The sequence below is a fragment of the Pelobates fuscus genome, chromosome 6 (genome assembly GCF_036172605.1).
Source record: "Pelobates fuscus isolate aPelFus1 chromosome 6, aPelFus1.pri, whole genome shotgun sequence".
NCBI lineage: Eukaryota > Metazoa > Chordata > Amphibia > Anura > Pelobatidae > Pelobates > Pelobates fuscus.
Window position 1 is genome coordinate 78,388,672 of NC_086322.1, and position 17,572 is coordinate 78,406,243.

A 17,572-nucleotide genomic window follows, 5' to 3' on the forward strand; every position below is an offset into this window, starting at 1 on the left:
TATTATCAAAGCAGCCAAGATAGGTGCACTGCCTCATCTTCAGCAAGAGCTCCACTTTGGTTGCGTAGAGGATTGTTTGAACATAATTTGTATCAATATTATCATTTCCCCATTTAATTTAAACAGTATTTTCGAAAAGTGACATATATGCAAAATACATGTAGTTTATAAGTGGAAAAACATAAAAAGGAAAAGTATAGTCTCTATTACCAAGACCATTAGGTTGAATTCACCATCAATAACTATACTGATAAATAATGAACAATTACTTACCAATTCTGGTAAGTTAAAAAAGGTTTCTTCATAAGGTGAGATTGGAGGTGTCTTTTCTTCTTTAGTAGGGTTGTTTGATGATTTTGATGAGCTTTGAAGAAGAAATTTGAATGAGCTGCATATTATAGAACGCTTCTTTCTGATATAAACATGCACTAACACAGAGAAATTGTAAAGGGATATCAATAAATAATGTAAGATGATAAAATGTTCTTTTAAGTATTTTAACAAAGCTCAAGTCTTCTTCCTAGAGTAAACAATTATCATTGAAAGACATCCATTTTTTTAAAGGGTCACTCATAAACCTGCATCATTGCAAAGTTGATGGTGCAGAGAGTACTCTTACACTCACTATTATAAAAGCCATGCTTTGTAAATCACTCTAACTATAACCCATCTCCACAGATGTTAATTACCCAGACAGAATACTATAGGACCCAGAAAATTGTCAAACTGTGCTATAATGATTTGGCAGATTACACTGGAATGGTGCCAGGGAATTCTTCACACCACAACCACTATGATGGGCTGTATAGGTCACAGCACATGGAAAGTTCCTTTAAAGGGTAATGATAATTTGAGACGGGTCTCTCTATAGAAATTGCTCACACTTTGGAAAATATGTGGACTGCATTCCTACTACATATTCATTTTATGAACTGCATTAAAAAAAAAAAAATATATATATATATATATATATATATATATATATATATATATATATATATTCCGATTATTATCTTAAAAAAAAAATTAGATACAAATTTTAATCAATTTGATGGGGAGGGGAGACTGATCAAACTATCAAACATGTAGTTAGTAGATGGACATTCAATTTGCAAATGAAAGATAATGTATGCACATTTCATCCCAACTTAGCTAGTTTGCGTTCATTTTTTGTCTTTTGATTCTCATTTTAACACATTTCCCGGTCTAACAATTTTCTCCTTCTCTAGTAGTGTTGTATTACATATTTAAGTATTTACATTTTATATATATTATTCAGACATAACTATCTCATTGCTTTCATTAGCATATCGTTTACTTGTTTTGGATAAAATTTTGTATATGGAAGATGTATTTATTTTTTTAGATATTCTTTAATTTCCTTTGAGGGTAGGAGTTTGCTTTTTTGCTTTTAAATATCAGCAAAAAACTTTGATTTACCATGTATGTACGGTATTTTGTTTTTATAACCATTTTTTAAAATTATATATATATATATATATATATATATATATATATATATATATATATATATATATATATATATATATATATATATATATATATATATCTTTCTTTTACATTTAGAAACAACCTTGGATTTTAGGACGAGTGCTAAATTCGAGTCCTAATTCGCATGTACAACGTAAGATCACATTTTCCTTACTTTTGGAAAAATATCTAGGTATTAACCTAAAGTTTTTTTTCTTTGTGACATTTCATGATCATAATCAGCTAATTAATATATCTATTTATAATACCTATGTATGACATGTGATGTTTTTTTTTTGTTTACAAATGAGAAGATTAAAACATTTGTTGTCAGCATGTAGTGCACACTGACGACAGATGCAAAACACTGAACATTCAGACTCCTACCGCCATTACCACTTTAAATCACTGAAGGTTAGAGTAACTCTTTAATAACGATACCCAAAATAGTATTTAGAGGTGCACCCAATTTGAAAATGCACCTCACCAAAAACTACACCAAAGACAGTCCAAATAAGATCCGTAATTTTATGATAGAGAAAAAAAGTTTTTACAAATGTAACTGCTGCCTAGCCTGCAGGAGAACTAATCCAACAGAGAAATTGAGAACCACATTTAGATCAAATACTAGTAAAATATACAATATTAAAGACGTAATCACCTGTAGCAGAAATGTAATCTACCTATTGGAGTGCCCAGGCAGCCTCCAATACATTGGACGTACGACCAGACCATTAAGAGCACGAATAGCAGCGCATCGCAGGAACATAGACAAAGGATATAAAAACTATTCTGTATCATCTCATTTTTGCATATATGAAAAAAATCCCAGATATCTCACTTCACGGGTATCACTATCGTAAAAAATCATTGGACAGGGGGAGATTTTATCAAGAAAATTAGAAAAACAGAAATGGAATGGGTTTATTATATGGATACTCTACACCCAAATTACCTAAATGTAGAATTTGTTTATTCAATTTTTTATAACCTTTTCTACATATTTTAAATATTTTTTTAAAATAAATCATCTTTCCCTTCTGTTTTTAAATAATAATAAAAATTACAGTCATAAGCACCCACTCCTATTCCTGGTTCACAGATTTTTAACCCCACCCATGTAATTTTGTCCAAGGTGGTAGGTTATATTTTTACATTACTATATTGATAACGTTACTTAATATGTGCATCCTATGTTTTATATAATGTTTAAGGATTATATTCAGTGTTATGCCCCTATTTTACATAAATTTCCATTTCTAATTATTATATTTTATATTGTGGTTTTATATTGTAATTGTATACCTCATGTTAATATAAATACTCTTACTAATTATATAGTTATAGAATACATATTTTGTTCTTTACCACAATTTAGATATTGTATTAAGCAATACAAATAAATGCCTTTTTTATACACGCCTTCCTTTCTTTTCCATATATTACCCTTCTCAAACATGGCCACAAAGCCACTTCCAGGATTTAGAGTACACAAAAGATGGATGCGTCACGTCATTTCTTCCATAACACCACGCCCATTACGGAACAAGACTAGCCTATTCCAATGATATATTTAAACGGTACTAAGTACACGAAGAGACACAAGACTGTGCAAGTTAACACACCTTCATTCCCTTTACAAGAAGGGATACTGATCACATGAATTGGAACGCAACTGCACCATTTTGGTTCTGTATGTGTTCCAAGCTGGAACGGATAAAACACCATACTGGCAAATTGCTGCGTCACTTTTGGTATGACGCGTGCGTTCCAGTATGGCCACAGGAAATCAACAATCAACAAACCAGGGAGCAATTTTCATTTACAGACTGCCTATAAAAACAGAACTCTATAAGGACTTAACCACACTTTTGAAGAAGCCTTGGAGAGGCGAAACGCAGAGGACTCCTTAAAGTTATTTTATATTACTTTTATTGTTTTTGTATGGTTTTTGTAGCGTAATTATATATATATATATATATATATATACACACACACACACACACACACACACACACACACACACACCTTTATTCATCCATCCATTGCTTCCTGGTACTATCACATTTCTAGGTGGGGTTATACCACCAATGCTGTATATACTAGAGCAAGCTCTGCTCTGGTAAGTGTAAGTACATTACTTTACTTTTTCATTCAAATATCTACCAGTACTTACTTCACCATTGGATTATCTTTTATTGTATTCACTCTTATATATATCCTTCATACTGCACTTTATTTGAGGCACCTGAGATGTTCATATCATCATATATCCTTGGGTGGGGATTGTTCCGTTTATGAGCAATACAGCTAAGCTCTGAATTAGCTCAAATAATGTGAGTGAAACTTTATCTTAATTTAAGATTATTCACTGTACTGCACTATTATTTCTTTTATCTTTTTTATCTTTGAGGTCTTTCTGTACACATACTTTTGGGCGTGGTTTCCCCTACTCCTTTCATACTTACATTTTTGGTTAACTAGGGTAAGCAGTGGCAATTGATTTCTGAACCACACTTGTTCACGGTTGATGTGTCACAATTCATTGTTATCTGCTCACAACATCATTGCAGAGATTACAACAGAAAGCAGCATAACCAAGAATATTAACATATGAAATAAATCATGCCCTGTGGCTTACTGTAACAGTGATAAAAGAATAATATTGAAACATAAAATAATGGATACATTATTGTACCTACTAAAATAGTTTTTTACAAACACTACATAAAACGCTAATGGATTCATGCAATAATCAAATTAGTTGAACAAAATTGGAATAATACAAAATCTATATATCCCATGGAAATAAAGATTGCTTTATCTTGCATTACATATCAATCACACTATTCTTTACTGTGCGCATTGCATTTTAGGAAAAACAGATGCAGAGATTACGAACAGCACTGAATTTACAAATAGCTCCCAAATGTCTCCAGAGTCCTAGCAAGCATTGCTTTCTCTTCATGAATGCTTTGCCAGTTTGTATATTTTTATATTGCATTAAATGTAAGTGCTACATTTTAGTGTTAGGGTAGTGTAGGGATCAATTGTTAGTGTTAGGGTAAGTAGGCAAATAGAAGAAGGTTCCACTCAGGAGTGAAACTTTTCATGTGTCCTGGATCTGACCACGATTAAGGACACCAGACTGCAAAGAGGTGATTCCTGCATCATCCCACTCACATTACGGGGAATAATTGTACAGACGACAAGATTACCTGTGCAGTACAAAGTTCGAGAACATTAGCTGCATGTGAAAACATGGCAATCATTAAAGTTATACATTTTAAAGATGAGATTTCATATGAGTAGGCACCCCAGACATCTTTTGTAAAAACAAAACACACTTTTTTTGTGTCAAAAGTTTTAAATGCAATAGGTTGTTCTTTAATTTCCATGCAATTGATTACAGTGCTGACGTACACAATATAAGAGTATTTTTTTAAGACAACTTACCTGTGTTTGATGTTATTATGTACAGAGTGTGGCAACTCTGGGACAGGTCTGTTTCTCAGTATGAATGATCGAGTTGGACCACTCTTAATACGATGCTTGTGTGGAGAAACGTTGTCAAATGTATCATATACCTCATTTTCAACCATAGGTCCTAGAAATTCAAAAAATCCTAAATTCTGCGAGTCATCATGTTCGATATTGTCAAGCACATTTTCAGGTTTCACATCATATTCAGGAATTTGATCTTTTTCTTTAGATTCACATGGATCTTCCAGTTTCAAAGGAAGATTGTTTAGGTCACAAAGTTCTTTGTCTTCTTTACAATTTGTATCCATTATAGAGTTATCAAAATTGGGGTTATCGCACTGCAAATCTACGGTTTCATAAATTGTACAGTCTTGTGAGAAAGTGCTTTCTTCTTCATATTTCGTTTCAGTATTAGAAAATCCAACATCTCCAGATTTCCCCAACAAGCTGTGTATTTTATTAAGAATTCGTTTTCTATGTCCAGTAAGTGATATTCCAATATTTTTTAGAATTTCATGATTTAATGTTTCACAGTCTGAAATAGTTTGGTAACCGTGATCTCGAAAACTGGAATAATACACATCTAAATGAATATCAGATAACACTTTTCCGATGTCATATTTCTTTTCCTTGCAAGAAGCCATAATGAAACTTTCCTTGCTTCATCAACACACAGAATTGTAAATTATATTAAAATAATGTCCCATGTATGAAACGGAAATTGATTGGAATACAACACATCAGTTGCTGAAAGAAAAATTAAAAACATATGTCACATAGGAACAAGCACATTATTATAGTTTTATTTACACTTTATAATATTAACAGAATGCTATTTTGCATTCTCATGTATAAATATACAAAGTTTCCATCTGTTTCTAAAACACACCTATAATAAATACATACATATTGTATGTATTTTTTATAGGTGTGTTTTAGAAGCAGATGCGATCTGTAGTTAACCTTAAGTGTATATAAATTACAAAAGATAAAATAAGAAACATCTGATTTACATAAATGAAGGAAAAAATATGTATACCTCAATTTACTAAGTGATTTTTAGACAAGCATAAAACAAATTAATGAGTTCCATCTGCTTGTAGTGATGTCCCGAACAGTTCGTTGGCGAATAGTTCCTGGCGAACATAGCATGTTCGCGTTCGCCACTGCGGGTGAACACATGCGATGTTCGGTCCGCCCCCTATTCTTTATCATTGAGTAAACTTTGACCCTGTACCTCACAGTCAGCAGACCCATTCCAGCCAATCAGCAGCACACCCTCCCTAGCAGACCCTCCCACCTACTGGACAGCATCCATTTTAGATTCATTCGGAAGCTGCAACCATTTTTTTTTCAATTTATTATATATTTTTTTCTTATTTTTTTTAGTGCATATAAATGTTACAAGCAGATACTCCCCCCAGACACCCTGTGTTACTGCAGATACTCCCTCCAGACACCCTGTGTTACTGCAGATACTCCCTCCAGACACCCTGTGTTACTGCAGATACTCCCTCCAGACACCCTGTGTTACTGCAGATACTCCCTCCAGACACCCTGTGTTACTGCAGATACTCCCTCCAGACACCCTGTGTTACTGCAGATACTCCCTCCAGACACTGACACAGAGCAGAATAGGGACTGTTCCCCCTACATAGGGTCACTTGGCAGATATGGATTGACACCTGTCCTCAGGGACCCTGATACACACTGGGGGGGACACCTACTGTCCTCACCCCGCCCCCACCCCTGCGTGGTGGGTGGGGGACCTACTGCCCCCCCGGCCCCCACCCCTGCATGGTGGGTGGGGGCCATAAATAAAAATTCCCCCCAATCAAAGGTGACTCCACCCCAAAAGAAGTTACCCCCTACCTACCCCCCTCACCCTAAAAAATAGTGAGGGGGAATAAGATAACTAACCTGTAAAGAAAAATTCAACTTACCATTTGACGTCTTTTTTTTCTAAAATCTTCTTTGTTCAGCCCCCAAAAAAGCCAAATAAAAAGCAATAAGAACCGACGCAATTTAAAAAAATTAAAAATAATCCATCTTCACCCATAGAGGGTTCCGCGCAGACTGAGCTCTGCAGGGCGGGGAAGGCTTATAAAGCCTTGCCACGCCCTGCAATTAGGCTAAGAACACTCTGATTGGCTGGTTTAAGCCAATCAGAGTGCTCTTTGTCATTTTACACAGCGTGGGAAAATTCCAAAGAAATTCCAAAGAAGTTTCGCAGTCTACAAATCCTAGTATATTATTTTACATAGCTTTCAGATATAACCTGCACAGGGCAAACACAAAAAAATAAACAAAAGTATTAGGTTTCAGGAATTTTTTTGAAGTGTTTGAATTCTTAAGTCAAGTGGAAAGTTGATAACCTATTCATTGTTAACACAACGTGTTTGTAGGTCCAGCTCAGAGTGTGCATACTAGTAGTTTTAGGCCATAGCTTTTAGCATTCCACATGTGACAGATAGCTGCTTGAATTGACTTTCAAAATTGTTGATTTTAAGGTTTTGGTGTGTGGGTTCGTAGCTTGTTTGCATATACAGCCTTTAGTTTGTGTCACCCTTTTCTCGATCAAATAATGTAATGGATGTTCTATGCCACAGGGTCATTGCTGTAGTCATCTTTTCTCTGGGGATAATCTGACTGATTGTGGTAAAAGGCAAATCATATCTCGAATGGACCTTTCACTTGGCTTTGTGTCTGATATATGTTAACACTACAGGTGGATAAAATGTTTGGATGTTGCAGTGAACTGCAATATCTGGGTTGGCCAGGCTGCCAGACTACAATGAGTATGTATGAGGTCACTGGAAGTGATTACTAGTAACCACAGGGTGAAAAAAAGACAATAGTGCTCATGCATTCCTAACACAAACTGGTTGTCATTTGTAATAGCGGAGTCACTAGTAAATAGAGTTTGTATCTATTGTATTTCAGTAAGGCTTTTGACACTGTTGCACATAGAAGGCTTATCAATAAACTGCAATCTTTAAGTTTGGATTCCAATATTGTTGAATGGGTGAGGCAGTGGCTAAGTGACAGGCAACAGAGGGTTGCAGTCAATGGAGTATATTCGAAGCTTGGGCTTGTCACCAGTGGGGTACCTCAGGGATCTGTACTTGGACCCATTCTCTTTAATATTTTTATTAGTGATATTGCAGAAGGTCTTGATGGTAAGGTATGTCTTTTTGCTGATGATACTAAGATATGTAACAGGGTTGATGTTCCAGGAGGGATAAGCCAAATGGCTAATGATTTAGGTAAACTAGAAAAATGGTCAGAGTTGTGGCAACTGACATTTAATGTGAATAAGTGCAAGATAATGCATCTTGGACGTAAAAACCCAAGGGCAGAGTACAGAATATTTGATAGAGTCCTAACCTCAACATCTGAGGAAAGGGATTTAGGGGTGATTATTTCTGATGACTTAAAGGTAGGCAGACAATGTAATAGAGCAGCAGGAAATGCTATCAGAATGCTTGGTTGTATAGGGAGAGGCATTAGCAGTAGAAAGAGGGAAGTGCTCATGCCATTGTACAGAACACTGGTGAGACCTCACTTGGAGTACTGTACGCAGTTATCTCTAGAAGGAAATTGATACTTTAGAGAGAGTTCAGAGAAGGGCTACTAAACTGGTTCATGGATTGCAGGATAAAACTTACCAGGAAAGGTTAAATTATCTTAACATGTATAGCTTGGAGGAAAGACGAGACAGGGGGGATATGATAGAAACATTTAAATACATAAAGGGAATCAACACTGTAAAGGAGGAGACTATATTTAAAAGAAGAAAAACTACCACAACAAGAGGACAGTCTTAAATAAGAGAGACAAAGGTTTAAAAATAATATCAGGAAGTATTACTTTACTGAGAGGGTAGTGGATGCATGGAATAACCTTCCAGCTGAAGTGGTAGAGGTTAACACAGTGACGGAGTTTAAGAATGCATGGGATAGGCATAAGGCTATTCTAACTATAAGATAAGGCCAGGGACTAATGAAAGTATTTAGAAAATTGGGCAGACTAGATGGGCCGAATGGTTCTTATCTGCCGTCACATTCTAGGTTTCTATCTGTCTCTATGAATGCTCTCTCATGCTGCACAGATCTTACCAATGGATGTCAACTCCAGCAGTCTCCATCTGTCAAACCCATACATCACATACTTCATGTGAGTAGCACCATCCACACCTATGAGATCTATGAGTTTTGTGAGATAAAGAGATAATTTGTACTTGCTCCTCTCCAAGGCAAACATTGTCAGTGCTCTAATGTGCCCCAATCCTAAATTAAAGGAACACTAGAGACACCCCGATCACTTAATCTCAATGTCATGTCTCCTCTTAACCCTGCTATTGAAAACATTACCTTTCTGCAAGAACAGCAATGTTTACATTGCAGGGTTAACCTGCTTCTAGTGGCTGTCAGTATGACTGCCACTACAGGTGCTATGGTAAATAGCAGAGTAAAACTCTGCTATTTTAGCCAGATGGTCTCAGGATATAAAAAAATCCAGCACAATGTGATGTCATTTGCTTTGAACTGAAGAGAATTGAACAGATTCCCGGTAGTTCTTTCTGTGGGTTATTTTCAGTGACCACTGGATACACCTCTGCATTCCTTTATAAATATCAACTACCGGTATTCACCAAACATTTCACACTATTATGCTACACAGCAGGAAAATGGCCTGAATATGTAAGATGTCCTGAGAAAAGTACAAAGGATTACCAAGACCACAACAACACTGAACATCACAAAATTAAAGCCCAAAACTACCACCAGTTCCAAAAAGGTAAACTAATATAAAATTAAATCCTAACAAGTCTTATTGCACTTATCAATTTAACTCAATCTTTCTCATGTCAAAATGTTACAGGTAATCCACACTGCACGAAATAAAATGTATAATACAAGCAAACTTAGAAATTGATCATTATTCAGAGGCATTGAGGCTAGGTGAACCCCATTATCTGACCCAGTTATTTCTCCTAAACAAAGCATGGGCTGTCGTCACTTAATAGCAGTCCTGTATATATTAGTACTGCTGTATATACAGCAGTCCTGTATATATTAGAGTCCTGTATATATTAGTATAGAATCTCATTTATGTGCAATAAATATGTTTTCCCTAAAAATTTAATTTTCCATTAAAACTAGTTAAGCTCCTATTAAAAAGGAAAAACTGTTTAAATTCCCAGTTGACGTTTGTTATTATTACTAGATAGACCACCTTGATATTCCTCTGGTAAAACCTATATTTAGTAGTCACAATCGAGGCCTACCCTAGACAGCATGTTGGGAAGACGGATGCTCCTTTACTTTACCTTACACTAATGCACACCAGCCTCCTATTGCCATAGTCTGACAGGCCCTTGCTTCCCTCCCGTGGACTGGTGGGGGATATCCTGGTCTTCTCTGGAGCAGCCCTACTTCAGCTGACCTACTCTGTGGTGAAGCAGACAACCAAGATTGCCACAGGGTCTACGTCTGCCCCTCAACAGACATGGGAAGCAGCACACCCATTCATGTCTGCCTTACTCCGTGATTTTGATGTTTCAGGTTCTAGGCTCGCTTAGTGCCCAGCAAATTGTGAGTGGGTCCTCATTCAGTCTTAAGCAAGGCTTGTTGGCCTGTAGACCCATGTTCAGACTTCTACAGTCATCACTGCTATTCCTCTATCACCTGGGCTTAGAGCCTGTACCATGTTTCTCTGCCTGCACTCTTGGAGGGTACCCTGCTGATGCAGTCGATCCTTGCATGGAGACATCAAAAGTCTACTCCAGAACAGTCCCATACATGCAAGTACTAACCTGTCTGGCGTGCTTCCTGATCGGTCTCTGTTCCACACATAGATCCAGCGGAGCGTGACGTCTGCCAACTCTCTCCACTCATATGGGCTTACAAAGCCCCAGTGTCTCGTTGCAAACTTGCTCCCTGAACAGGGCATCGGATGACTATCCATTATCTATAGGCCAGCTTAGACGAGGTCTCATCACAAGTTGCTGATTATGTAGCATTTATATTCAACTCTTTTATGTTATTTTGTCTCCCTTGGCGACCTCTGAGTTTTACAGATCATTCACACCTGCTTAAGTAGTTCTCTATCAGTCTCTTCCAACTAGTATCTATACTATTGTTATTTACTATCTAAAACTGTATAATTTTTTTTATACATGTGTACCTCATCCCACATTGAATCAACTTTGAATTTGACTCATGGAGATATGTTTATATCTGCCTGTATCTATGTCAATGCACAAAAAAAAAAAAAAAAAACCCTGAAAAAACACATTACATTTAGACTATGTAGGCACAATTTCCTAATTCTAAATAAAAAAAAAATGGTTTTATTTATTTATTATGTTGATCGCAGTCCTGTATGAGATATTAATGGGTGTCATCATTTGTTTTAAAGGACACAATAGTCACCAGAACAACTACAGCTTAATGTAGTTGTTCTGGTGAGCATATTAGTTCCCATCAGGTATTTTCATGCAAACACTGCCTTTTCAAAGAAAAGGCCGTGTTTACATTGCCTCTTGGGACACCTCCAAGTGGCCACTCCTTAGATGGTCACTGGAGGGGCTTCCTGGCTCAGGGCTGCACAGTAAGCAGCCCTACCGTTCAGCGTCCCCACGCTCTGCATGGTGATGCTGAATTTTCCTCATAGAGATGCATTGATTCTATGCATCTCTATGAAGTGGTGCTGATTGGCTAAAACAGTGTTTGGCAATGCCCAATTTTTTATTTTAGCCAATTCAATGCTTTCCCCATGGTTTTTTTTTATGCTGGGTTTTCTGGTTTCATTCCTTTATTCCATTCCTGGAATCCCCAGTCTCCTGGATTCCTTTATATGTTTGTTTTATGTTGCCACTCTCTTTCCATTTCCATTAATCCTTTTGTTTCAGTTGGTTCCTGCAGGCGGTTGTTTCATGTCCTCTGCCCCTTTTTTTGCAGGTAAGTGATTTGTGTGTTTTATTGTTGTTTATTTAGTCATGCATATCTAGGCAGTTAGAACCCACCATACTTGGAGTGCTTTTGCGCAGTGGGGGGCTGCATACATCTTAGCCATTTATGTATATCTAAATCTCCAATGTTTTACATATATAGTACTTAGTTATGTCTCCTCTTGTTTTGCCTTATATCTCTTGTCTTGTTTTATTTTGTATTCCCAGTCCATGTACAGTCCTGTCCCTGTTCTGTTAATGTTTCCCTTATGTATTGTGTACATGTTCTGGGTTCTGCTTTCTATCCTTCTCCGGTTCTGGGGTATTCTAGTTTTGTCTCGGTTTCTTGTTTGGTGCCTATTGTAGTCTTACCTTAATTCTAGTACTGGATACATATCAGCATTTATCTGCTCTGGCTTCCGCTAAGCTGCATCAGGGTCATGGTAAGAGGCCGCACAAACGCTGATGCTCAACACCAGGGGGTGTGTGATTGCCCTGCACCAGGCCCTACTTATCCACTTACATGCTGAAGACTCCTCTCCGCCACACTTACAAAGGTCAGGAATACATGTTTGTGTTCCTGACCCTATAGTGTTCCTATTTGCATTTTATCCCCTGCCATTTTCATGATAAAAGCATCTGTGAAAATTCTAGATCAGGAAGCTATTCTATTTATGTTAGGAAAACAAAATTACATATATTGTAAGTGACTGTGCAGTCCAGTACCAGCTCTTTATTTAGTCTACCTCAATACAAAAAAGGAGAGCAGCCCGATGCTCCTTTTTCTACAGAGCACTATGGAACGACCTCTGGCACACTTTCAAATCTTCCCTAAGCCTAAAGTCCTTTAAGAGATCACTCTCTACATACCTCAAAACAGAATGCACGTGTCATGGTTGATTGTATTTTCAAGTACACCGTCATAGTTTGTCAGCTCATAGGGATTGGTCTTAAACTTTTATTGTTTATCCTGTCTCTCAGAGAGTCGTTTTTAAAAAAATAATGCTACTTACAGTATTGATAACACATGATTTAAAAAAATATGGACAATATAAAAGTACAACAATTATTTATTGGGACAATGGGTTCCAGTTCTTTCTGATATTAGGGAGAATAACATTATGCCAATTCCCTATTTTGCCTACTGTGATTTAAAAAAATAAATAAAAATAAATTGAACTATGACACTCCGAGAAGAAGCCCTTAATTTATACAAAAGAAACGAACATTCATCTACAAACTATGAAGTGGTTCCTGTATCTAGCCCCTATGTCAACTGCATGTATACCCCTGCAAGAGCCATTGACATTTCAAGCCATCCTCACAAGCTCTACAATAAAGAAACAACTGCCAGTATGGAATGATACTTCATATTTAGTATTGGCATCTCTATACAACCCATCTACACCTCAGTGTTCCATTTTTGGACTTTAAAGAAACACTTTAAGCACTAAACCACTACAGATCACTCTACTGGTGTCACAGGTGGCGGACCGAAGATGGGGACCCCTGTATGCCTGATGATGAAAATAGGAGTCTCAGCGTGGAAGTGGACAATCTAGGTCTGGTGCAGGGTAACCACACACACCCTGGTGTTGAGCACCAGGGTTTGTGCGGCCACATACCAGAGCCCTGATGCAGCTTAGTGGATGCCAGGAGCTGATATTAAGCAGATATGTATCCAGTACCAGAAACAGGGTAAGACTAGAACAGGCACCAAACAAGAAAAGACTAAAAGAACCCTGAACCAGAGCAGGACAGAAAGCAGAACCCAGAGCATGTACACAATACATGAGGGAAACAGGAACAGGACATGGACAAGGCAGAACAGGACAGGACTGGACATCAACTGGGAATACAAGACAAGAGGAGACATAACCAAGTACTATATATGTAATATACAGGATTACCCACAAGTCACCCATGACTTTCCAGTAAGTATGCTAGCATGCATCCCCTCTGAAATGATGCTCATAGTACCAGACATCATTTAAAGCATTCTGGATGTGCAGTGTATTTGAACATCAGAGACAGTAACACATGTAGAACTGACAGCTGTGTATCATTTATGATAGTCCTCTAGTGTCCAGCAGAACTGGGAACTGATACAAAAACAGCAGCAATGAATGACATACTTCTCATACCTGAACTATCCCACAGGAGCCAGGACACCTGGAAAGGACGTAGCATTGTGCAAGTTAACGTAACTGTAATATGAAACACATTCCACTCTACCAAGGGAAATGTTATCTTTTTAACATGGATCTTATGTACTAATGTGCACCAAGCCTCAATTTCCTGGGTGTCTAGCTGCAATTTTTAGTCTATGGACTACAATTTCCACAATTCTCTGCCATTCTGAGTGGATCCTGCTTAGTATCTCTCTGTTAGTTTTCTTACCTTGCTGAAGTCAGTACTATAAATCCAATCTGCAGCTTTCTGGTTTCACAACAGGTACGCTTCTAGAATTTCAAGGTAATGTTTTTTTTTAATGCTTTATTCCAATACGCAGTAAATGTTTGTTGTACAGTTTTCCTTTTCAGATTTTCTTTTCCACTCCTACATTTTTGCATGAGACGTAAACTGAAAAGGTCTATTGCTAAGCAAGCAGGTAATTGCTAGTCACACCCATTCACAAACACAGAACTTGAGTCAACAGTAAGGAATTTATTTCCTGTAAGCCCCACAGTAAAAGCTGGGATGTGCTATATGTGCATGAAACCCCCCTCCCCTGAGAGAAGATTGAAAGCCAATATAATACAGGTTTAGAAATGAGGGCTTAAATAGACATTGGTATTTGTATCATTTTCACAATTTTTTGAGTCATGGATATCAGTAATTTTTCAGTTTGCTTTAAATCATTGCAACTGATAGATTTACCAAATTCACTATAATACAATCAGAGATGGTCTCCCAAGTCATGAAAATAGCTTAAAAGGAAGCCCCTTAGAAGCATCTTGGTAGATTAATATATTAATTGACTATATGTATATTAAGGCAAATGCATGCAGCATTGAATAGCAAAGCAGCCATATTTACAAGGTACCTAACTGCAGATTTTTTTTTTAATATTATATATATATATATATATATATATATATATATATAGAAAACAAGAGGGCTGCACTCACCTGAACATGCATACATTATAGGGGGCTGCTGGGGCCAAAATATACAAATTACACAATCCAGCGCACTCGCTTATTCACTAAACAATGATTTCAAATCTTACAGATTGTAATAGTTTTATTTAGAAACACCTCACCTAGGCAAAAAATAATGGGGTTTAGTTACATTGTATGATCATACATTGCATAAGCCTGCCACAAAGTCAATGTACCCCATTCTTGGCAGGTCCTACTCTAGCAGCCTAATGCTTGCTCATATGAGATTAATCCACTTACTTGGGAAATCCTTCCTGACTGGGACTCTCTGCAAGTCAAGGCTAAAGAGGGTCCTGGAATGAGGCACCTGTGACAGGGAGGGGTGCAAAACCAAGGAGTCGGCCTGGACTACCAAATATATAAAAGAAACCAAGAGGGCTGCACTCACCTGAACATGCATACATTATAGGGTGCTGCTGGGGAAAAAATATACAAAATACAGATTCCAGCACACTTGCTTATTCACTAAACAATGAATTTAAATCTTAGATATTGTAATAGTTTTATTTAAAAACACCTCACCTCGGCAAAAAATAATGGGGGTTAGTTACATTATATGATCATATATTGCATAAGCCTGCCACAACGTCAATGTACCCCATTCTTGGCAGGTCCTACTCTAGCAGCCTAACATTTGAAATCATTGTTTAGTGAATAAGCAAGTGTGCTGGATCCTAATTAGCCTTGACTTGCAGAGAGTCCCAGTAAGGAAGTATTTCCCCAGTAAGTGGATTCATCTTATAAGGGCAAGCATTAGGCTGCTAGAGTAGGACCTGCCAAGAATGGGGTACATTGACGTTGTGGCAGGCTTATGCAATATGTGATCATAATGTATAACTAAACCCCCATTATTTTTGCCTAGGTGAGGTGTTTTTAAATAAAAATATTACAATATCTAAGATTTGAAATCATTGTTTAGTGAATAAGCGAGTGCTCTGGATTCTGTATTTTGTGTATATTGCAAAACAATTTGGTTCATCCGAATAAATTCATTCGGAAATACCACATTTTATCCATGTGGAGTTTTGTTACAGACAAATTTTGCCCATTTGAGAATCTCACTAAACATTATTTGGACAAACCAAAATAGCAAGAAATTGTAGCTATATGATATTACAGTGAGCAGCCAGCTATTGCTGCCCACTTGCTGGCAAAATACTGGATGCCACAATCCCTTCCCAAAGAAGTGTAATATTGTGTCGCCTGTCCAACCCAGTGCTGGAACTGGGAGATAAAGAGGGCCCTGGTGCAATAATTGTTTTGGGCCACCTTATTGCATGGGTGGCCAAAGAGTAGATCCCCATCTGTCATACAAGTCCTAAATGATTTGCCAGCTGGGGATCTACCATCCTTCAAGGGTTGCATTTAGCACTAAGTAGTGTTTGTGTGTTTGAACATAAGCATGTTTTTGTATGGAGTATGTGTGTGTGGATGTTGGGGTGTATTTGTGTGTAGTGTTGGCATTTGAATGCAATTGTGTGTCTTATGTACTGCTGCTTTTTAAAAAGAAGTGGTGTACTTATGTGTAGTGTTTACTTTTGAATATAGGGTTGTGTTTGTATGTATTATTGGTATTTGAATTCAGGCGTGCATTCGTGAGTGAGTTTTTGAATGCAGGGATGTGTTTATATATAATGTTGGTGTTTTAATACAGAGGTGTGTTTGTATGTAGTGTTGGCATTTTAATGCTGAGATGTATACATATATATAAATATACTCAAACACACAGTGACACACATGCAGATACACAGACACACAGATACACACACTGACATACATGCAGATACACATAATGACATAAATACAGATACACAACAACACACATAGATACTCAGACACACTGATACACACACTGCCACACATGCAGATACAAAGGCACACTTAAACACACAATGACACTCATGCATATATAGACACACAAATACACACATTGACACACATACCCATGCAACAAAACACATATACACACACTGACACACATACAAATGCACTGACACACAGATACAAACACTGACACACATCCAGATACACAAACATGCAGACACATTCAATGACATAAATACAGCTACACATAACAACAAACACAATGATGCACACATATACACAGACATACAAATATCCATGCTAACACCAATGCAGATACACAGATACACACACTGACACACATTCAGATATACAGACACAGATACTACAATGACACACATACACACATATTGACACACAAATACAGACACTGACACACATACAGATACAAAAAACACATAATGACATACATACAGATATACAGACATACTCAACAACACCCATAGATGCACACATGAACAGATATACACACTGACACACATGCAGATAAAAAGGCACACACAAATACACACATTGACATTCACACAGATGCACAAACACACAGACACACACAATGACATGCATACAGATACACATAAACTACACACACATATACAAACACTGACACATGCAGATA

The 17,572-nt window shown here is 37.2% G+C and overlaps 1 protein-coding gene across 1 annotated transcript in view; it reads right to left on the bottom strand.

The window, feature by feature from the left end:
- Positions 1-14,456, bottom strand: part of ARAP2 (ArfGAP with RhoGAP domain, ankyrin repeat and PH domain 2) — a 348,358-nt gene extending 333,902 nt beyond the window's left edge. The window contains exons 1-3 of the mRNA XM_063457861.1: positions 14,330-14,456; positions 4,948-5,721; positions 274-364 (exon numbers count right to left, since the gene is read on the bottom strand). Coding sequence (XP_063313931.1) covers positions 274-364; positions 4,948-5,618 — 762 coding nt within the window. The 5' untranslated portion in view covers positions 5,619-5,721; positions 14,330-14,456. The remainder of the gene's footprint in view (positions 1-273; positions 365-4,947; positions 5,722-14,329) is intronic.
- Positions 14,457-17,572: the final 3,116 nt, after the last annotated feature.